Source organism: Pseudopipra pipra, chromosome 12, assembly GCF_036250125.1.
Source record: "Pseudopipra pipra isolate bDixPip1 chromosome 12, bDixPip1.hap1, whole genome shotgun sequence".
In the NCBI taxonomy this organism is placed as follows: domain Eukaryota; kingdom Metazoa; phylum Chordata; class Aves; order Passeriformes; family Pipridae; genus Pseudopipra; species Pseudopipra pipra.
Genome location: NC_087560.1, coordinates 2,672,494 through 2,695,297, shown reverse-complemented (window position 1 = coordinate 2,695,297; position 22,804 = coordinate 2,672,494). Strand labels below are relative to the sequence as shown.

General features: G+C 45.7%; 1 protein-coding gene across 3 annotated transcripts in view; it reads left to right on the top strand.

Annotated features, from left to right (window-relative positions):
- Window positions 1-20,440, top strand: part of DAPK2 (death associated protein kinase 2) — a 42,498-nt gene extending 22,058 nt beyond the window's left edge. For 2 of the 3 annotated variants that reach the window (XM_064668409.1, XM_064668408.1), the window contains 7 exons: window positions 2,240-2,378; window positions 3,687-3,816; window positions 4,893-4,941; window positions 5,600-5,626; window positions 9,902-10,054; window positions 11,340-11,385; window positions 12,281-13,825. In XM_064668409.1, the coding sequence (XP_064524479.1) occupies window positions 2,240-2,378; window positions 3,687-3,816; window positions 4,893-4,941; window positions 5,600-5,626; window positions 9,902-10,054; window positions 11,340-11,385; window positions 12,281-12,916 (1,180 nt within the window). In that variant the 3' untranslated portion in view covers window positions 12,917-13,825. Of the gene's footprint in view, window positions 1-2,239; window positions 2,379-3,686; window positions 3,817-4,892; window positions 4,942-5,599; window positions 5,627-9,901; window positions 10,055-11,339; window positions 11,386-12,280; window positions 13,826-16,204; window positions 16,295-16,466; window positions 16,548-17,070 lie in introns of those variants that run through there. The other variant, XM_064668410.1, reaches the window with a different exon arrangement.
- Window positions 20,441-22,804: the final 2,364 nt, after the last annotated feature.

Sequence of the window (22,804 nt, the reverse complement as noted above, 5' to 3'; positions counted from 1 at the left end):
ATTTTCTTCAGGATGCCTTGGGCTTAGCTGGTTGCCCAGGATGTTGGCGAGGTTGCCATTGGGGAAAAATTCCTGGTGTGCCCTCAGCAACCAACCCAACTGGTTTAAGTGACCATTCTCAGGGGCAGCAAGAGAGAAAGAGAATTAAGGGACCTCCAGTCTGGGCAGCTGAACCATTTTTCTGACATTCCTTTGTGTAGCAAAGGAGATTCCTCAAGAGGAAGCTCCCAGTCTCCTCCAAGAGGAAAGTATCCTCTGACATCCTTAGCACAGTCCTCTGTGCCAGGGCAAGGTGAGCAGGGGGACTTTTCCAAGTGGCTCAGCTTCTGTACTCTCCTGAAGTGGTGCCTGCTTTTGCTTGTCCTGCAGGACTGGAGCCTGGGCTGTGTGGGCTCTTGGTCTGGGCTCAGAGAGGGCTGCTTAATTCTTAGGCCTGGTTTGGGTCCACCATAAGAGACAATCAGCAAGGAGATTTCACAGGATGAAAGAGGAAGAGAGAGCAGTGTGCCTACATGGTTAAATTGCAGCCAAGTACAAGAGCTGTCCCAGCCCAGGTGGCTGCCTGATGGCCGGATGCAGTGTCTGCCAGGGGGGATTGCTTAAGTGCACTTGGGATAGAAATAGTTGAGAAAATGAGCCTCCCCTGCTCACTGACCACAGATTTCAGCGAGACACCACCAGGGTTTTCTTACAGATTTCCTTACTGGTTTGTCACAGTGGGCTGTAATAATTTTTAAACTAATGAACCAAGACCCCTAAGCCTACTACAATATGGAAAGGAGGCAGTGTTCCCTTCCTCCTGATATGCACAGAGCACAACAAAACCTGTCCAGCCAGGCTGAAATTAGTGCTGAGACCCTTGGGGTGTGTCAACTAAAAAAGAAAATCAGAGATCCAATAAGAGTCTCACAGGCTGAGTAACTGAGGTGAATAGAAAGGAGAAGAAGGTGGCAGTCAAAGACAGAAGTTGCAACATATTCCTGGGTTGTATAAGCTTATTTTGGTTTGCCAGACAATTTGCCAGAGTTGCAACAATTAAAGCATCAAGTGACTCTGCCCAGGTGAAGTGAGGTCACTGCCAGCTGAGGTGTCCTGCCTCACGTTGCTTACAGAAGTTTCTGGCTATGTGAGAGCTGTGAAAAAATACCCAGTAATCAATGCCCAGGTCACCAGGCTCTGCCTCTGGAACAACAAAGTGTGTGTCACCCACAGCAAGAGCAGAAGTGAAGGCACCAGCACGATGTCGCTGTGGCTCTTGACATGTTGTCCTTGTTTGCAGGTGACTTGTCCTTGCAGGATTTGTAGCTGGTCTTGTGCTTGCTCTCCGAGTGTGAGCAAAGGTGGGTGGTCACCCTGTACCCAAGAGCAACAACTGCTTTGTGGGTAAATTTAAATGAGAATAAACCAATAATATTAATGACAGCATGAACTGGAAAAAATAAATGTAAGCATAGTTATGAGTAGCAGCTGCAAACAATCCCCAATTCAATATTTAGAGTATCTTGTTTCATAATGTATAGAAAAATAGCACTGGAACTCTCAGTACAAGGCACAGAAATGAAAATAAAAGTCTTGGGTACTAAATAAGGAGAAAATGTATTCCAATTTTGATGTGAAAACTCATAGTAACTAAGAGGACTTCCTTGATTTGGGAAGACAATTTTAGGTACCTTCCAACCTGCTGCAGTCTGCTTTCTTCTTAAAAATTCAGCACCAAATAAATGCTTTCCTGTCAGTTATGTCAGGCAAGATTCTGTGTGAGAGCAGGGGAATAGCTGTTCTGCAAAGAAAAGGGATTCTGCTGGCAGGTCTTGCTGCCTCCTGGTTCTGATGGCCACTGCTAAGAAGTGATTCTTTAGCAGTTGTTGATTCTTACAGCCTGTTCATCCAAAATGAAAATGTTGGAAAACAGCAGTTGAAGTGGTTAAGTCGATGAAATAGGAACATGTCTGTGGATTCATCAAATAATGTAGCTTTTCTGGGTCCTGTATAATCCTTGATGAATCAAACCTTACAACATCAATGGAAAAGCTGGTCCTTAATTTCCAGGGGAGAGAGCTGGAGCCAAAAGGAAGTTTTGGCCCACCTGGGACCAGAACACAAACCCCATGGTTGTCTACAAGAGTGGCCTTTTTCTAACTGCCTTGGGGTTCTTTGCTACTTTAGTTTTCTGTGCTTACATTTATCTTATGTGTTACAATGCAGTAGATAACAGGTTGTTTTCTGGTGTGTTTTGCAGGGTTTCTGGAGGAGAACTTTTTGACTTCCTGGCACAGAAGGAGTCTTTGAGTGAAGAGGAAGCAACCAGGTTCATCAAGCAGATTTTGGATGGTGTGAATTACCTTCACTCTAAGAAAATTGCTCATTTTGATTTAAAGGTAAAGATGCTGTTTTAGACTTTAGCTGATCTCTAGTTGCTAGTTTTGGTATTTAGTGCCAGTAAGGTCAGGTGGTCACTGAAGATGTTGCAAGACATGCAAGATAGAAATCAGAAAGCACAAGTAAAGAATCATTTCACTGGTAGTGAATATTAAATAACCTAAAATGTATTCACATAATAACTCTCCCGGGTTTTAAAGGACTGGGTTTGGAGCTTTGTAGTGTTAAATAAGACATGTATTTTTAAGCAGTGATCTGATTAGACAGAGGATGATTCATCATTATCTCCTCACTTGACAGGGCTCCATCAGCTGCAGTGGAGCCACAGTGCCTTATACCACCTAAGGAATCAACCAGTCCCAGAGGTGTGACTGTGACTTTTTGCCATTTCAGTCTGTTCTGGCTGCTGTAAGAACTTTACATCCTGTATCTGTGGTGAACACATGTGCCCTAGATCCATGGAAGAAAAACTGACTTGTTAGCCTGAGGCTAAAACATTCTTGGTCTAAGATTATGATAATAAATTATTCATATGTTCTCTTTCCCAGTGTGGCTCTGACTGAGAATATGTGTTAGCAGGAGCAGTTTCCATGTTGGGATCTGCTGTGGAAAGGCCAGCAGGGAATCAAACTCTCACTCTTGCTCTTGAGCTTATGGTTAAGTTCTGACAAATTAATGCATTAAAGCTCTTCATGGGAGATAAACTGAACCCAGAGTTTACTCTGAAACCTGTGAATTGGGGCCATGGAGGGGAGCAGATAAGGCTGAGAAACTTGGTTCAAGAAAGAAGTTTATGACATTTCCCTTAAATCTGGTAAAAGAGGAAAGTCTGTGGTTGAACATGATACTTTTAATTTCACAGTTCCAGCTCCAGATTTTCCAGATTTTCCTCCAGCAATGCTGTGAGGAATGCCACACGTTCTTTTAATAGCTTGCTGTCATATGGTCTAGGACTTCTGACCCAACTCTCCCCATTTTCAGCTGGTAAATCCCAGATCTTCCTGGCCTTGTTGCAGCTGTGAATTGTCTCATAGAGAAGATCATTTTCTCCTTCCCTAAATAGGTTCAGATGTGACTGGAATCCCTCAGGAAGCATTTAATAAAGCTTCTCCCAGTGGCTTGCAGTACAGTATAGAGTCAACTGGGCAGATGTTATGAAATATAAAACCCCTTCATCAAAACCATTGTAAATGGTTAGGCACAGGTATGTGTTTCTTGTTCTACAGTGTTGTGTTTGCAAAGGGGAAAAAAAGGCACTTTCCAAGATGTTGATATTTTAATAACATAGATCTATCTTTTATTTTTAGCCTGAAAACATTATGCTTCTAGACAAGAATATCCCTATTCCACACATCAAACTCATTGACTTTGGCCTGGCTCACAAAATCGAAGATGGAGTTGAATTTAAAAACATTTTTGGAACTCCAGAATTTGTAGGTGAGTGACATGTTCATTTGTCTTGTATTACAGGTTCCATGAGGAAGTTGAGACATCTCATTTCTATCAAGGTGACTTAAATCTAGAGGTTTGCTTTATTTTTCTGGGCTAGATGAGAGGTGCTTTCTATGAACTGGATGTGCTACTCCTGTGAGAGTAAACTGCTGCCAGATAAATGCTTAGAGATGTAAACTCAGGATTGAGATTGTGAAACTCTGCAAATACAAATTAGAATTTCTTCCCTTGTTGCCTGGAGTAAGTAGATCTCCCTGTGTTGTGGTGTGTGAGTACACAGTGACATGGGTACTTCTAGATTAAAATGCCTCACACCGTTCACCTGCTGAGCACAAACCCCTCAACTCCTTCACATTTTACCACCTGATTCTCTTCTTGTTCCTCACTGATCACAGTTATTATCTGTCTCACTTGGATTTTGGGTTAATCCTACTTCTTTCTCATAGTTTCAATTAGAGGCTTTGGGGTTGGTTTGGGGAGTGAGGAGAGAATTGTAATTAATGTTCCAGTTAACTGTTACAGATCCCTTTTTTCATCTTATTTACCCCTTGCTCTTTTCTCCTGCTTGAAATCTTGTGTGAGGATGTTTTCCAATGAGGAAATGTTTCCTATAAAACAGAGTTTGACATGGATAGCAATGTAGTCTGGCAAGTCATTTCAAACTCTTGCTCAAGAGCTCTTTCTGACTGGCCTTTACAAACTTCCTATAATGGCACCAGTTAAACACAAAACAAAAGCTCCAATTCTTGGGGGCAACAATGTTCTTGGGAGGTGAAATAATTTGTTATTTTTTGTAATCTGCACTGTAATTAGTGTATAATATCTGCTTTACCCTTACTGTTGAGTTGCACTAAGCTTTAAGTTACCCTACATAATCTCTTCTGGACAGCTGTGAACTTAAACTCCTGTTTGGGGTATAAAATTACAAACAATGCATCCTATAACTAACTTTTCTCTCTCTCCCCCCCCCTTTCTCCCTCTTGGTAATTCTTGTCCTGCTACTCCAGCCTGGTAAAAACATGTTATTTCATTGCTGATGTTTAATTAAATGTTTCTTACAGCTCCAGAAATCGTAAACTACGAACCACTTGGATTAGCTGCAGACATGTGGTAAGTTTTTTAGAATGTTAGCACTTTTTTTTCCAGGTTGCTCTACAATTACTTTTTCCTGTTTGGCTCTGAGTAGAATCCATTGCGCTGCCACAAAGTAAAACAAAAAACTTAAATACAGCTAATTACTCTATGTTCTGTCATGTCATTTTTATGCATCCTTTTAAATTAAAAGATAAGCATTTAATTTCTGCGAAATTACAATGAAAAGCTTGAGTGCTGGCAGTTACAGAGTTAAGTGTTTGCCACTGTCCACTGCAGAGGAGCACTCTTAGAAGAAAACAGTGCAAGCAGTGACTGCTTTTGATAGCTTTATTTCTAAGAGCACTTCGTGCAGAGGAGACCTGTGCACTAATCTCATCTGCTGAGAAGGCAGGCAAACGAGGTCACCCCAAATAAAACATCCTTTGCCTTTCTGATGTGTGCTGTAGTACCCACTAGAGCAGAAATACGTGGAGACTCCAGCTACCCACATTACTTACTCTTACATGTAAAATTAATTCTTTCCCTGGAGCACTGTTCTGTAAAAGAGATGTCAGCAGTTACCTAAGGCCACAGTGGCTCTCCTGCAGCTGCTAATTCACTTTTTCATATTCTGTACATTAGGAAGAACACAGGTCATGTATAACCCTTGCCATTGATCTCCTTTGTTTTTTAGGAGCATAGGAGTCATCACCTACATCCTGTGAGTACAACAGCTTCACCCCAGTACAAGTGTTCCTGCAGCTCTCTTGCATTAGTACAGGACAGCTCTGCCTGCAGTCACCTGAGGACAGACCTGCACACAGGGGGTGGGCAGTGCTTTGTCTCACAGTGTTGCCCTGCAGCCTTTTCAAGCTGAAAATAAGGGCTAAAAGTAGGGGGGCACTCTGAGCAAACTGAGAGCAAATGGCCCCTGACACCACTGGGCACTTCTGCTTCCCGTGGGACCTCAGCAGCTCCAAATGGCAGGGAATGGAAAAGCCAAGCATATCCATTGCTGGTGGAATGACTGAGCTACCAGCATGTGGAGAGCATGGAAAGGGTAACAGCACCCCTTCCAAGGTGTGTCGTTTCGGGTGGAAACAGGGAGGTTTCAGTTTGCTTGTAAAGGCAGCAGAAGTCTAGATTATTATGCATAAATATGGTCACCCATGTTCAATTTAAGCTGGAAAAGGAGCAGAAAAGTTGACCCTGGGAACTGAGAATTCAACTTACAGGGCAAAAAAAAAGGGTTTGTTAAAGCTGGTAAAGCAAAGGCTGTTTGGGGATAGCATTATAGCCAATAAGCACAGGGGGAAAAGTAGATCACAATGCTTTTTAGGCACAGATACTCTTTAGAAGAAAAGTGTGTCAACTGGTGATGAATAAATAAAAGGAGGAAATTCTGACAAGCTCAGGCTCTCAAAGAAATGAGTTTGTGTGGGCATCTGGGGACAAGCAGGGAAGAGTTTTAAGATGGAGCTTAACAATTTGGGGAACTGCTTGTGTGACAGTGGCTGTGACCGAGGAACAGCACTCCTTGCTTTTCCTCTGGTTTGATATGGGAATTGCAGAAGTGAGCAGTGGTCCTTGGACCAACTGCTTCCACTGAAATCAAGCTCCTGTGACTCCTGGGGAAAAGCACACGGTGGATATTCTATGCTGGGAAATGTCTCACCCTGGGCTCAGCTGTTCCCTGTGATACTCAGAGGACTAACCTGCTGCCAAGCTTAAAAAAGGGGGACTCTGGCATTGGGTGGATTTGCAGTGCACAGCTCAGGGCTCAGGACAAGTTTGGAGGCCTGAAGGGGAGGGATTGTCTTTTCAGTGTGGAAAATAAATGTAGTGGAATTAAATCCACTCTTCAGCTATACCAAAGGCTTAGACCTTGAAAGCTGTAAGAGGTATGGGCTGAGAAACCTGATTCAGTGCAACAAATTCCCTCTGTCCTGCAGTGCACAAAAAGAGAGGGATGCTGGCTGAGCCCAAGCTCAGGGAAAGGGGTTTGAAATGTTGTCCAGATCCTTGTTTTTTATGAGCATTCTGGTCTCCAGTGACACACCTGTACTTGCCAGGGCATTAAACTGTGTAAATTCTATTTATGGGTGTCCATATATGATGAGAGGAGAACTTAGGAGTTGAGGATAAGCAGGTGGGAATGCTTGGCATGCCATGAATGATGCACAGAGCCAGCTGCTCTGGGGGTCCTTCAGTGGCATTGAGGGCCCTGTGCTGGGGCAGAGTTACAGGGAGAGTTTCTGTGCTGCACCCAGGGGAGGAGATGTTTTACCTGCTTGACTGGTTGTCATGGCCGTGGGGATTAAGGTAGAAAAATGTCTCCCTACAAATGATCAGCAATAAAGAACATGCTTTGTATCATGGGAGGGGGCAGCTTGCACCATAAGCTGTGGACTAGGAATTTGCTTGCCTTCAACTATGTGACTGAACCTGGGGGTTCTGATTGACAGGAAGCTGAACATGAGCCCAGGTGTGCCCAGATGGGCAAGAAGGCCAATGGATCCTGGCCTGGATCAGGAAGAGTGTGGCAGCAGGAGCAGGGAAGGAGTTCTGCCCCTGTGCTGAGCACTGGTGAGGCCACCCCTGGAGTGCTGTGTCCAGTTCTGGGCCCTCAGCTCAGGAAGGACATGGAGGGGCTGGAGCAGGGGCAGAGAAGGGAACAGAGCTGGGGAAGGGTCTGGAGCACAAGTGCTGTGAGGAGAGGCTGAGGGAGCTGGGGGGGCTCAGCCTGGAGAGGAGGAGGCTCAGGGGAGACCTCCTCACTCTCTGCAACTCCCTGACAGGAGGGGGGAGCCAGGGGGGGTCGGGCTCTGCTCCCAGGAACCAGCAGTAGGACAAGAGGGCACAGCCTTGAGCTCTGCCAGGGGATGTTTAGGTTGGACATTAGGAACAAGTTTTTTACCAAGAGAGTGATTGTGCATTGGAATGGGCTGCCAAGGAGGTGGAGTCACCATCCCTGAAGATGTTTAAGAAGAGCCTGGATGTGGCATCAGTGCCATGGTCCAGTTGACAAGGTGGTGTTGGGTCAAAGGTTGGACTCGATGATCTCAGAGGTCTTCTCCAACCTGATTGATTCTGTGATTCTGTAACTACTGTTGCCTGTTAATTTGAAAGCCTTTTGTTCTGAATTGTTCTGAATAAGCAGGGTGTGTTTATGATCCTGCTGTAGAAAGCGTGGCAGCAATCAAATGGGTGCCATCATCAGGTGTAGAGACCAAAATGCAGACAAGCCCTCAGTTCAGTGGCCAGTGGAGTGATTCACTGGGCTTTAGTGCTGAGGTCTGTCTGCTGTTACATGTTTACAGGCTGTGAGTCAGGATATGACAAAAGTCATTTGCATTAGATATTAGAATTTGGGAATGCTCTGATTTTAGACCTCCAAAACTGGGTCCCAAAGAGCAAAAAAAATCAGAATAGAGAGAGCACTGCTGGTTTGGGCTTCCAGCAAGAGGCCAGAAGGTGGAATTACAGCTACTTCACAGCACAGTTTGGGGAGAGGGCAAAGAAACCAAGGCTCTAGACCAGCTTTCCAAGCTTTAGTTTTGGAACAATGCCCATGGTCTGTGGTGAGGTGCCTGCTTGTAGCCTTCTTTGTGGGCAGCAGAAGTGGAACAAAAGCCTGAGGGAGTATGTAAAACCTGTTAAGAAATGAGAGTGACTGTGGTTAATGGCAGGAAAGTCACTTCATCAGAGACAGCTGGAGCACCTCACTCGTGCTGCCTTGCTGTGGCAGATGCTTTGGTGTCATTGTGCAATTGTAGAGAGAGAGAAAGCAGTTTATGCACTCAAATGTTTTATTCTCTGGTTAAAACCACATGTGGTAGCTGAGGATTGGCCTAAAAGGCCAGGTGGTGCCATCCAACTTTCTGTTTGCCCTCCAAAATTCCCAGCCAACATGGTAGTGGCAATGCAGAGTAAAAGGTCTATTGAGCAGGATCATGTAAACAAGTGGTTTAGTACTCAAAAGTTCAATTTAGAGTTTGCTGCAGTCCTCTTTTGAGCCTGCTGCATCCTGAAACTGTGCTGTCAAAGCTGGACATAATAGATAAGCACAATAATAGCCCAGAAGATGATAAAAAAGGGATGAGATCAAATTCCTTGGTATAAATAGCATTTCCTGTAAACCAGAGTTTTGCAAGTCATCATCCCTGTGTATTGGGGAGGGAGGAACCTGGAGGAGAGGCAGGGCAGGAGGAGTCTGCAGTGACTCTGCTCTGACACTCAACTTTCATGGAGCAATGGTAAATAGAGTCATCAAAGATGAAGATCTACCCTGTCACCTCATGGATAGTCCAAGCAGGAGGAAAGCTTTCTTTCCAGTCAGGACTGCTAAATGGCATTTTATTATGATGGCATTTTATTATATCCTTGCAGCTGGAGCAGGGTGCCGACAGAATGAACATTTGTGTTGTTCAGAAACTGTTGGATTTTATTGCAGCCAAAGTCCATTTGTGTGTGGATTCCTTTCACTGAGCAGCATGGCCCTACCTCTCCAGTGGAGCTGGCCTAGGCAAGGCTTCTGATCACACATTGTGTTTTGGAGCCAGCTGAGGGAGGTCTCTTGGCTGAACCTGGTGTGCAGGGAACTTGTGGGCAGCACAAGTAAGGGCAGGGCTTTTCCTACCTGAAGAAAATCTACAGAAACACTACTTTATCTGAAGGTGATAGAAGCTTCAGTCTCAGGGATAGAAACTGTCCTCAACTGAAGCCTCTTGTAGTTTTGTTAGCAATGACTTAAATGAGGCACTGAGGAGAGGGGAATGTGTGCATTCCTGTCTGTGTGCACCCATTAATGCTGCACTAGAGACTTCCAGGGTGAGTCTGGCTCATCACCATACTTGTGGTGGGCCAAAGCTGGCCCTGTTGTTTCCCACACCAGAGCCACAAGTGTCCTAAGAGTATATTACACAGTCACTGTCACTTCACCGGGGGTCTTGCGCTGTTTATTTTTCCAACTGATTCTTCCTTGTGGCTTACCCAGGCTTAGTGGTGCATCACCCTTCCTTGGAGAAACTAAACAAGAAACACTTGCCAACATCACAGCTGTGAATTACGATTTTGATGAAGAGTTTTTCAGCAATACCAGTGACCTGGCCAAAGATTTTATTCAGAAACTTCTGGTGAAAGATACACGGTAAGGAAAAAATCCAAGATAAACCTGGTGAAACGTAGCCCGATGAGGTGTGTGCAAAGCTTTCCTTGCAGTTGCATTCCCATTCCAGAGCAAGGCAGGGGATGCTGCCCCTAGTTAATCACTGCCCCAGAAGCTCTAAGGAACCAAATCTCCTCAGTTAAATTTCATGTTCAGGACTGAATTCTCACCTGAGCCAAGCTGGTACAACAGGGTGTGGCTGAAGGGCTGAAAATGGTGTGCAGAGCCTCGAGTTCAGGGTAACTCCCACTCCACTGTTTCAGTCTATTGTGAACTACTTACAAGGAGGTGATACCATCTCAGAATATGCCCCCAGTGGTGCCATGCCAGAAAAATCTTTACATGTGCTGATATGGAATTGCTCTAAGTCTCTCTGCAGTCACCCAGAGTTTGTGTGACAGCTCTGCAGATCTTTATTCCCGGTTCAGAGGAACCACAGACTTCCTGCTTTTAATAAAGCTCATGCAGGAGTAGCATCTCCTTCCCTGTAACTTTGTCCTGGAGGGAAGTCAGACCATTGTGGTTCTTTCTAGTGGCTTCAGTGGGGGAGGAAATAGGTATGAGAGGGCTGTTCGGTCAAGATTTCTGCAAATCATCAGGCCTCAGAGTGGGGAGAGCTAGCTGGGGTTTGAGAGGTTTGCACAGGTCCTGCAGCCTCTTTTTAAGAAAGGAGAAGTCAGTGATGATACTTGTCCCACATCCCTGTGCAACACTGTGTTTCTCTCTTTGATTCTCAGTGCTCTTACTGTGCTGTTCACCAAACTGCCACAATGCAGGAGGAAGTTAGAACTGATCAAGTTTGGTTAGGTTTAAGTATTGCTCTCAGAAATGTTGCTTTCAGGAAACAGCAGCTCCTGCAGTGCTGTAATCTCCTGTTCCAAAGGACAGCTTTCATACAATTACTGTTGTATCAAAGACACACCTGTATCAAAGGTGTACAGCAAGAACTTTTTCTAAGCATGTCAGATGAACCAAACAGATATTGTGTTACTTTGTATGAAAGGGTGCACAAAAATACAGGTAGGTTTTGATGAAGTAAGAATTAAAATCGTGTGGAGTGAGGCCAATTACCCACTGAAGTTCAGAACAGTAACTAAACTACACAGAAGCAGCAGGCTCAGGGAGTACAACCCTGACATCTGAGAGTTGGTCCTGGCATGATCCTGATAAATAATTCATAGGAAGCCTGGGAGAAGGGTGGGTCAATGGACTCGTGTACCAGGAATTTCTCATTCAAGTCTGGGGGTTTTGTGTTGGTGTTTTTCAGGAAGAGGCTTACGATTCAGGAAGCTCTGTCTCATCCCTGGATAACGGTAAGGCTGCATAAACAAACAGATCCTGGTTTTTGTTATGAGCAAAGCAGGGATCATATTCTCAGTGGTGTGTTACATGGAAAACTGCCCCCTAAGTGCTTAGATCCTGGGTGTTTCAGAGATCTGCTGGGAACAAATTGGCTGGGTCTGACTAAATCCCTGGATTTCTGCAAATGACTTCTTTTATCAGCATAGCTTTCAAAAAGAGGGTGACCAAGCTCTGCCCTTTATTGCACATTACAGCCTCCCAAATTGGACTGGGCTTTGCATTTTTCCATCCTTCTTCTCCATTTGCATGGACACGTGTGTTGGTGTCAGTGCTTTCTTGAACTGAGAGTTGACTGCTAGTCAGTGTGGAAAATGGATTTCTCTCAAGAGATAACTGCTGTGTACCACATGTGCTGATTTGCTTACATTTTGTGTGTCCATACGTATTTTTCATCATAAACATTGCCTGCTTGTGTGGATAAGTCTCTTATTGAAAATACATTTAGCTAATCTCAGCATGACTAATGAGGATTTTTGAAGTTCAGTTTTTGCTTTGCGTTGCACAAAACGTTAATTGGAGTTTTTCAGGGTTGTTGTTTTTCCTCTCACAAGTATCCACAGCTTGAGACTATTAACTGCTAAAAATTAACATGAAAATAAGTTGCAGCTGCATTATTTGCTCTTATCACACTGGAATGAATGCACATCACTTGTCACATTTGTTTTTGGGCTCGTGTGTTTGGTGTATTTTTTCCTTTACTCATATGCATGAAGGCAAGCCTGTGTGAGCAAAGGATCTCCCAGCATTGTGGAAGTCCAGGCTGCATCCTCTGTGTGCAGATTTTGAGTTCTGCCCTGTCTTGTGAACGCTCAGTAACACTGGTTCCTCTGTCTGGTGACTCGCCAGCTGAAAGAAGAAACCAAAGTGCAGGAGCCCAAGAAGGTTGGGAGCACGCAGCTGAAGACGAAGCGGCTGAGGGAGTACACCATCAAGTGCCACTCGAGCATGCCCCCCAACAACACCTACATCAACTTCGAGCGCTTCGCCCGCGTCGTCGAGGACATTTCCCGCACGGAGCGCGGCTGCGGCACCTTGGCCGCGTCCCGGGACTCCCTGCAGGAGGACGTGGACGCTCTGCTGTCCATCTACAATGAGAAGGAGGCCTGGTACAAAGAGGAGAACGAGAGCGTGCGGCACAAGCTGTCCCAGCTGAAGTACGAGTGCCGGAAGATCGAGTCCCTGAGGAGGCATTTGCAGGAGGACATCAAGGCCGTGGACACCAGCCTGGCGGGCGTGGCTGGGAAATACACTGGTCTGCAGGGCCAGTATGAATCCCTCAGGCAGGAACTTTCTGAGGAACTCAAGTGGATACAGGATTTAATGAGCGGTTTTCAGCTGGAAAATGAAGTCTGTGCAAACAGAAACTTCGACTCTGTTTTCAGCAAAGATGTTAACGAATCACTGATGGAGCTGCTGAGCAGATCCCGCTGTGAGGAATTCCTTGCAGGGTTGAATCTTGGTGTAGCAGAATCCCATCAGTGATGCTGAGATCAGGCTAGGGGCAGGGTTTGCTGCCTCTTTCCAGTACATCAGTTTAAAAAGGTCCCAATGTACAGATTCTCCCCAGAAACATGACCTAGAATTAAAGTAGAAGTTCTGAGGTATTGCACAAGGTGCTGACCAAAGCCATAATCTCCCAGTGCTTTGTAGTGTTGAAGGGTTTTTTTCTGTGTGGTTTTTTTTTTTTTAGAGTGTCTGAACTTGCAGGAACAAGGTTCTCACAGTGGTATGGACAGATCTAAACCTACAGCCTTTTGTATTGCCTGTATCATAGTGCACTGTGTATTACAGTTCCTGAAGGTACTAAGTTATCAACTTGGAATAAAGAATAAGTCAGCCTGTGCTTACTAGAAACTGGGTGCCTGGAAACTAATGCAAATCTCATTATAGTACCTTTGGTTGGCTGAAGGAGACAGTGCAGGGAGTCCTACAGACCACATGGGAGAAATATTTGCAAAGGTTAACTCTGTCCTGTAAAACAAAGTAAATGGTGTAGTAATTTAACATTTACTCTGGAAATTCTCTATGAAATTGCTGCCAATGAAGAAAAGGATTATTTTAAAGCCAGTTGTGCAGGGTGAAGTCTTTTACCATCAGAGGTGTTACCTGAATTTTAAACTAAAGGATTTAGTTTTCTGTCCTATACCAAGGAAATCCTATTCCAAAGACACCACTGGGAACTTGTAATGATCAAATAACTGCAATTTTACAGTGCAAATGTTAATATGTGACTGAGAAGTGATATCATAGTCCTCTAGTTTGTTTTCTACAGTGAAGAAGATGACAAACTACAACTAACTTAATCTGTGGTGTGGGATTTGAGACTAGTGCTCTTGCTGTAAAGATTTTTTTTCCTTAAGTTTTAGAAAGTAAAAGAAAAGTTGACCCAAACTCGAATCCTGCCCTGCTGTCTTGTGTTCAAAGAAGCCATGTGGTCATACTGTATCAACCTGCACAGGTGTTCCCATCTCATTTTTGAAGGCAGTAAATAGTTATTTATGCAGGGTGCCGTTGTTCCCTGCAGGTTAGTTAGAGACTGAAGATGTCAGGCTGCTGTGTGCTGTGGGCATTTGCTGCAAGGTGACTTTGTGCAGCTGCAAGAATGAGTGAGATAGTAGCTGATGTCCATCTAGAGTGGATCTTATATATATAAAGTATGTCTTTCACTGCCCCTCCTCCCTTCTCCTTTTGCAGAGGAGTTAATGACCTAAATAAATGGAATTGTTGTTGTTCCTAACATGATTAAGAAGAATGTTTCCTACTTTGTGAGGACATGGCAGCAGGGGGGGCACTGTACTCTGCAGAAATTGGAGGAGAGTATGCTTTTATCTTTTTATCTCAAAGATGTGCAGAGGCTGGTGGGAATTCAGGGTTCTGAAAGCAGTTGTTCAGCTGGGGGATTGTTGCTCCCGTCACTGTACTCGGAGGAGGATGGAAACTGGATGTGCTCCCTGTGGCCTCGTTCTTGGCACGAGATGTAAAATTCTCAAAATCTTCCAAGTCCTGTGGGTAGCCAGGAGATGACCCTGGCAAGCTGGTGTTGGTGGCTGGGGAGAACTGGGCTCTGTTGTGACAAATAGCACTGAGAGTTTTGTGTGTGTCCATTTTTTATTGTCTCCAGATGCTTCAGTCGTCACTTCTGCAGGTTCCTTTGGTTGGAAGACCCGCTGGACGCTATCCAGGGAAACCAGAACACAGGATTTTTTTACGAGGGGGAGAGTTTTAATTCTTAAAATGTAACTTGAAGCCTAGTGAGAGTTTGTATTTGCAGAAAAGCCTCTCAAGAGAGAGTCTGCCCTCCCTCAGCCATGACCTCATGTCATTTGTTCACACAGATTTTCTGTATGAACAAATGCACGATGAGAAGGACCATCCAATGAGGCCACTTTGGGTGAGGGTAATGTTGTTGTGACTTGTCCTGGAGGCTGGTTGACACAGTGCTTTTGAGAAGATGTTCTGATGTGAGGCAGTGCCAAGGTCCCTGGTTTGCAGGGTACATAAATGGAGGGGCATTATACACAGGCTGGGGTAGAGTGAGCTGTTCAATCAGCCACAGTTCTGCTGTGGAAAGGGCACTGGGACATTTTTCATGATGATTGTGCAGCAGACATTTAGCCAGTGACATTTTTTCCACTTCAGATTGATTCCTGCCAGCCTGTTGCACCGTGCTAGCCACTTGCAGCACGAGGAAATGGTATTTAGTGCTTCTCTGTCCCGTTTCTGTTGTGTCAGATGGTGTATCACATCTGAATGAGAAGGGGCCAGCTGATGGTTGGCTCCTTGAACTGCTGCTGAGATACTGCACAGCTGCTAAACCTGCAGCAGCTGATGAGAAAAGGGCATTTGTAGTCACAAACATTTTCAATTATGTTGCTGAAAAAGATGTTTAAATTGTCACTGATGTGTCTTCCATTCTCCTTTGGTCCTCTTGCTGCTCCAGGTGCATGGCTTGGCTGCATTCCAGGCCAGTACAAATATTTCTGTTACCCCCTCCTGCATATGCAGATCAGAACAGCTGGAATGGTTGTCACTCCATGAGCTGAGAAGGGTTCATACCTGGTCTTTCCCTTTTCACTTTTGCCAGATCTGGGTTTGAACCCTTCCTCCCCTCAATCTGTTAGATACAGTTCTCTGGTTTATGCAAATTTTGATGTGCTTTTGAAGTGGAATGTGCTTAATTTTCAGAAGGACTGTGTGTCAAGATTTGTGGAACATCTGTTCCTTAACACCAGACTGAAATCCCCAAATGCTGGGCACTTCTGAATTCTGATAGATATTCTTTTTTCTTCCTGTTTGCCATAGCCAGGTATTGCAATTCTTTCCTTACATATTTACTGCCAGGGTATCAATGCCTTGTGCTCTCATACTCTGGGTGTGGTTAAAGGACAAAGCCACTGTTTTCAGACAAGCATGTATCCCTGTCACCAATCCCAAATGACAGCCAACTTTTTCCCATGTTACTACAGTGTTGTCATCCAGAGAAAATGCAGGTGGGGAAGGTGTGCACTGAGAATCAGCTTAGCAACTTTACTAAGTGAAAGCAATCCTTAGCACCCACCCTCTAGTTTTAGGATCTTTTTCTGAGATCAAAGGAGTCCTGTCCAGGCACAAGGTGGACTGGGTTGAATTATTCTTCTTCTGCTTTTCCCTGTATGAACCCACAGCCTCCCCAGCCAGCACTCTTCAGCCAGCTCCAGTGCACGTGGGGAATTGTACATTTTTCATGCACCAAAGGGAGCCAGACAATTAAATTGCTCTTTTATCTTCCAGCCCATGGACAAGCAACAGGCTTTGGTTCGGAAATCATCTGTTGTTAACATGGAAAACTTCAAAAGGCAATATGCCAGGAGGCGGTGGAAGGTACGGCGGGGAGCCTTTAACCCTCCTCACCTGGGGCTTCCCAAACCCGCTGGGATCAGAGGGCAGGACAGGGCTTGAGTGTAAAATTGTAGCAGGCAGCAGATAGTGAGGTGCTTGGATGTGTCTGTGTGGACGTGTGTGGTCAAACTGCCCCTCTTCCCTCTCTCCACAGCTTTCCTACCGCATCGTCTCGCTGTGCAACCACTTGTCCCGTTCCCTGGTGAAAAGGGTCCTGATGCAGGAGGAGAGTTTGGTAGGTGCATTTCCTAAAGGGGGAGAGGAGAAGAACCAGCTTTCCTGTGCAGTGGTTTTTGCTGTCCTTACCTGGATGCACAGCCCAACAGGACGGCAGCGGTTTGGAGTGGGAACCCAGATGGGACCGTGGCATCCTCTGTGTGTCTTTAATGGGCTGTACATGGTGTTACTGTGACAGGAATGTTGTGCAGGGAGAGCTGGTGACTCCATAAACCTTTGAGGTGCTGCCCACATTAACTGTGTAAAGGAGCAGCAGCTGATGTTCGGATCCCATGGCCGTGACCCTGCTGGCTGAGATATGAGCAGTCCTGGAGGGAACTTGCTGCTGCTCTTGTGCCCAGCTGTGTGTGATGGAGGGTGGGGGACCCCAGAAGTGCCTGTGACCTTCTGGAATGCAGCTGTGAGGGTCCTGTTGGCTCTGCTTTCCTCCACAGATGATGCACTGATGATATCAGAGCACCATGTGGAGCAGTGTGGTATCTCATTTGCGTGCCTGAGACATTGTGGCCTTTCTGTTTCAGAGGAACTGTGAGAGTGACAGTGAGGATCTTTCCCAAAGAGAAGTTCCTCCTCAGAGGAGAAGCAGCATATCCTAATGTGAAGAGAATTCCATGGGCAGGAGACACAGGAGACTTCCATCCCTGCTGAAGCAAGCAGCCCTGAGCCATTGGTGTGATGCTTCTTGCTTGTCAAACAGCACCAACAGCTGGGTGATGGTATTAAATGTCTACTGAGCATCTTGGAAAACTGGGAAGCGAGATTCCCAGGGAAATGCCACAGCACAAGCACCAGTTGGAGTGCTTTGAGTGTTTCAGTGATACTTCAATCTGTTTGTGATGTCGGCTGCACTCAGGGTGTTGGATTTCTACTGATATTCCTTTCCTGCAGAAGAATTCCCGTCCTGCACAGTGGTGAAGACTTTGTGCATTATTACTGTTTCAGTCAGGGAAATTGTTAGTGAGTTGTCAGGACATTTCGTAATGCAGTTTTGGTGTTTGTTAATGGCATGGATATGTGATGGCAGATCTCTGCCAGGGTTTGTTAGCTGTGTGCAGGGCTCTGTCACTGCTGTCACTGAGGAGAAAATCCTGATATCACTGCACATCTTTGATTTTGGCAACAGTTCTGCACTGCAACAAGGACTGTGCTCTGGCTGAGGACTAACACAACCAGTTGTGAGTACAACTAGTTGGGGCCACTGAGAGGATGACACAGGCCAAGGCAATTTTTGGATGAAAAAGAGAAAAAATGCTGTAGTGATTTACATGCACCCAAATCCAGTGTTTTTACAGGATGATGGCAGGATATTCACCAAAACAGGGCCTTTAAGAACCCCAGGTATTTGAAGAAATAGTCTCTGCTGGACTTTGTTATTGTTGTCAATGTTATTTATTGTCAGCAAATTGGAGATGGGTTAACACCTATTTGTGCAGGTGCTATTTACATGTAACCCAGACAGCAAACATCTGCTTTTTATTCAGGGGGCTGTATCCAAAACTGAGGAAGTGAGCACTTTGATACTGATGTAACATCTTTGCACTGGGAAGTTGCATCATTTTAACTATTGTTGGTTTCTAAGCCAGTATTGTTCAATTGGTACCAAAAAAATGTGTTTTGAATAGGTTATTTTTTTTGTTGAATGTATTTGTTGTTAGAAATTCATATTTATTTTGCCATTTAATAAATTAAAAATCAGAAAGCCTATTAGAAACAACTATGGATGGACAAGGAAACTGGTTTTGTTTGGCTTTATGTTGGTCACTTCTAGGCTGAGGTTTTAGAGCAGAAGGTGTGAACTGGTGTTGAAAACTATTGTCAGGTGGTTTCCAGTTTCTAAGAAAGAAATAAAAACATGCTACTTTTATTTATAACTTTGTATCCCTGCTTAGGTAGTGACTAAAATGCAGTTGATAAGAAAGTATTTCTGTGAAAGGAAGGGAACGTAGGAGAAGCATTGGAGAAGAGAGGCAGAAAGGAGGATTTGATGGAAGAAACATAAAATGAAGGAGGTGGTGGGAGGGAAAAAAGCAGTGGGGAGGAAGAAGTGTGAGAGGGACACATAGGGAGTGAAGGTGATCCTGGACTGGGAAGGTTGAAGGAAGGGAAAGAGAATGTGGGTGCAGGAATTGTGGAAGCAGGAGAGTGGATGTTTCTGCCAGTATGGCACTGCATTTTGCTACTATTTATTTAATTTCCTTTTATTTCATGTCTTGTGCTGCCACTTAGCCTGTTACATGTGCCTGCTCAAGGGATAAGGGGCAGTGCACGGGCTTCTCTTCACGTTTAAAAGATGTATTTATGAGCTTTCTGTGTAATTCTTGAGGCAGAGTCCTCAAAACGTGCTGTGTTAAGAGGGAGCAATAACAGGAAAACCTGTTGTTTCAGCGTGTCCTGGTTTCAGCTGGGATAGAGTTGATTTTATTGTTAGTAGCTGGTCTGTGTTTTGGGTTCAGCAGGAGGGTGTGTTGATCACACTGATGTTTTAGGGGTTGTTCTGTGGTGTTTCCCCAAGTGAAGGACTTTGCTGTTTCCCAGGCTCTGCCAGTGAGGAGCTGCACAAGAAGCTGGGAGTGAGCATGGCCAGGACAGCTGACCTCAGTGGTCACATTCCAAAGGGACATTCCAGACCATGGAATGGTGCTCCATGTATGAGCTGGGGGAGCTGGCTGGGGCACAGTCACTGCTCAGGCTGGGCCGGGTGTGAGCAGTTGTACTGGCATCACTTGTCTTCCTTGGGTGTTATTGCTCTCTCTTTTCCTTTTCATTATTGTTAATTATTGTTATTATTATTGTATTTTGCTTTAGCTCAATGATAAAACTGTTCTTATCTCAAAGTAACCCAGGAGGTTTAATTCCCAGTCCTCCTCCCCTCCAGGACGGGGGCAGTGAGTGAGTGGCTGTGTTGGGGCCTCGTTGCTGGTTGGGGTTAAACCACAACACGGTGTCTGGAGGGCACATTTCACAAAGAGAACACTACAAATATAAAACCTGTCCAGCAAATTTTGCCTCCTGCTTTCCCTGGGATGTGGAAAATCGAGTAAACTCCAAGCCAGTGGTGTTTTTCTGAATTTCTGGAGTTTCAGAAGCACCTTCCGTTCCCAAATTAGAGATTGTGGGATGTGTAGGTAAATTGCACTTCTGCAAATGAAGCCCTGGTTAAAATAGCTGTTGGGTTTGGGTCAGGGCTGTGCTCTCAGGGAGGTGAGGTCATTGTTCTCATGTGAAATCCTGGCAACTACTGAGCCAGATGGGGAGTAGGGGAAGGCCAGACAGGGCAGTGCAAGGCCGTGGGAAGCCATAAGCTCTGGCTTATTATTTGTGCATTAATAAAAGATGTAAGGAGGTGTTTTAACAAAGCTGGGAGAGGCAGCTCAGGATGTTCAGTCTCCATCATCTCTGTGCCCAGGTGAGGTGAGGACAGGCCCCCAGCACCTCCTCTGTGCCCGTGTTGGTGTCATTCTTTACCATTGCTGGTGTTTGAGGAACAAGCTACAGGTTCTTTTTATTAAGGGACTAAAGAAAAAGAAAGGCATGGGAGGGAGGGGAAATGCAGAAACTTCATTAAAACAATTTGTGTTCCAGAATTTGCTTTGGTGGGGGAGAAAAATCTATTTTCTGTATACTATTTTTGAGCAGTAGGGAACCTGGAGAAAAATGAAGTGATAGTCTGGGGGAGGAGGGGGAGAACAAACAACCTCTAAGTATTTTTATTAAAATATTACTATTTTTATTCTCACTTTAGTGCTGATTTTTTTTTTAATCTACATGTATTTTTATGAAGAGAAATACTGATTATTTTTTTGTGTGCGTGGTGGGAAGTAGTACAGACTGCCAAAAATAACCAGAGATATTTGTTACTGCGATTTGCTAATAAAATTTTGCGAAGCAGGACGAGCGTCTGCGTGTCCGTCTGTGTGTCCGTCTGTCCACACGAGCTGCCGTGTGGGCCCGGGCGCAGCGAGGGGGGTCCCTGAATTCTGGGAGGGAGGGAGGGAGGGAAGCGGGAGCTGCCCCGGGAAGCGGCCGCGAGAGGGAGCGGGGTCCGAGCCCGTTCGTCCCGTTCCTCCCGGCGCGGACACCCCGGGAGCTGATGCTCCCTCCCGGGGTCGGGGAGGGGTCACGGGGGGCTCCCGGGAAGCACAGGGGAGGGGATGGGACGGGAGGGACCGCGGGGGAGCCGCCGCCCGGCACCGACACATCGTGTGGCTCGTAGGTGCGCTGAGGTGAGAGGGAAGGTCCGCTGGACCCTCCGCAGCCCCGGCGTCCCCACCCGCTGTCCCTCGGCAGGGAGGTGAGGCCTGGTCACTTGGGACCCACTGCTGCCCTCACCTCTGCTCGGTGCTGTCTGAACTCCATTTGCTTTTGTTTGCGCCTTTTTTCTAAGACGTGCATGTTCCTACACACGTTTATATGTAGCTCAGGGAAGCTGTATGTGTAGAGGTGTATTATGTATTTAACAGCGTTGGGTTGAGAATCAGAGAGAACTCAGAGGCATTTCTTTTACCTCTCTTTTCTGTATGGTCACTGTGACTGGCTGACACTGTATTTTTCACTTAAATGTCTGCTGTCTTCACATAAACCTCAAACCTAACCAACCTCAGGGGTAGGCAGCACATTATTTTCAGGGTGTTCCAGTGAGAGGAGTCACAAGTTCAAGTGGCCTAGGTGCACCTGATGGCAGGGAACCATCACCTGGAGATGATCAGGAGCCTGATGAAGTGAGACTGGAGCAGATCTCGTCCAGTGGGTCAGGGAGGACGGGAGTGTTTGTGGGGGATGGCAGAGCTGTGCCCCAGCCCAGTGCCCAGTGTGTGGCAGAGGCTCAGGGTCAGAGGCTGAGCTTGTGATGAGCTGAGAACACAAAGGTTAGAACAGGCCAGGAGTGGAGGCCCTTGTCATAGTGAGTAACTTTGGGGGTGGTTTGATGCCAAGCCCCGGTGGAGGGGAGGCTGGGCTTTGGCTGAGTGAGGGGAGGGAAGGGGTGGCTGAGCTGGGGTGTGCCCAGGGCTCTGTGACCCTGCCCTGTGCACGGCACACCCTGTGCCACAAACACGGGGCTCTTGGGTTACTCGGGAGCCTCAGCACAGCCCTTGGGCTCTACCTGCAACTCAGGGTGCCAGAGCCTGCCTGGGTTTCTCCTCAGGTGTCACTGCTGCTGTGGTTTGCTGTTATTTTTAAAGGCTGAGGTGCAGAGACTGTCACCGAGCATCAGCTTTTTATAGCACTTCACTGCAGCGAGTGCCCATCCCTCCCAGAGGTGTAACATGTGCCTACCCTGCTTAGAACTCTGCTCAATCATGGCCTTGGATGTATCTGCTCAACAAAAAGAAGGAAGAGAAACTGTGTCACATCAGTATTTTCTAAAATGTGGGTTTTTTTCCCTGAGGATGAGCCTCACGAGCTACATATAATGGATTATTTGAAGCATCTCGTAGTAGTGTGTGTAAACTGTCTTAATGTAACAATTATTTGGTGATAAAAATCTTGTAAGTAATTCGCCTGCCTCTTAAATCTTTTTACTCTGCATACCTAAAATATGTTGTAAGGTTGTATAAAATTTGAATTTAATTAGATTTACTGTTTTGAAACATGGAAAAGCCTTTCGAATTTTTAGCTTAGAGCCTCTCATTCAGTTAATGAAGGACAGGAATTGCTAAATTAACTTTAATCGCATGACTAGGACTAAAGAAACAGAAAACACTGTAAGGATGGAGTTTTGGTCTTGGTGTTGAGCTTAGTCTGGTCTTGGTTCCTGCTGGGGCTTTAAAAGCTGCAGCATATAAAGTGAAGTCCTCAAAAGTCTGCAATGAGCCAAGTCTGATTTTGAAATGTGAATGGTCAAAGCCCATGATGATGATGAAAACCTGGGAACATGTAATGCTGCTCTGTCCTCTGGAGTGCTCCTTTTCCCACATCTGCACCTGGATCAGAGCAGGAGAAAGACTTTTGCCAGCCCAGCTCAGGGGCACTCTCAGCTTGTGGCAGAAGTCAGTGCTTCAATGTGCAGTGTCCCTGCACAGTGCGTGTCTGTGCCTGTGCTTATGCTCCTGTGAGGCAAATCAACGAATTAGAGACTCCATATTCTTCCTTGTGTTTGGTTATCCTGCTGGGGGAAATCCCCCAGGAGCCTGCAGGACACCTGGAATGGCAGGAAGCAGGCAGCTGTGAGGCTGAAGGAGCTCTAAAGCCAGTTAGTGGGGGCAGATCAGGTACCACCCGTGGCCTGGCATGTCGGGGTCCACAGGCAGACCCTGC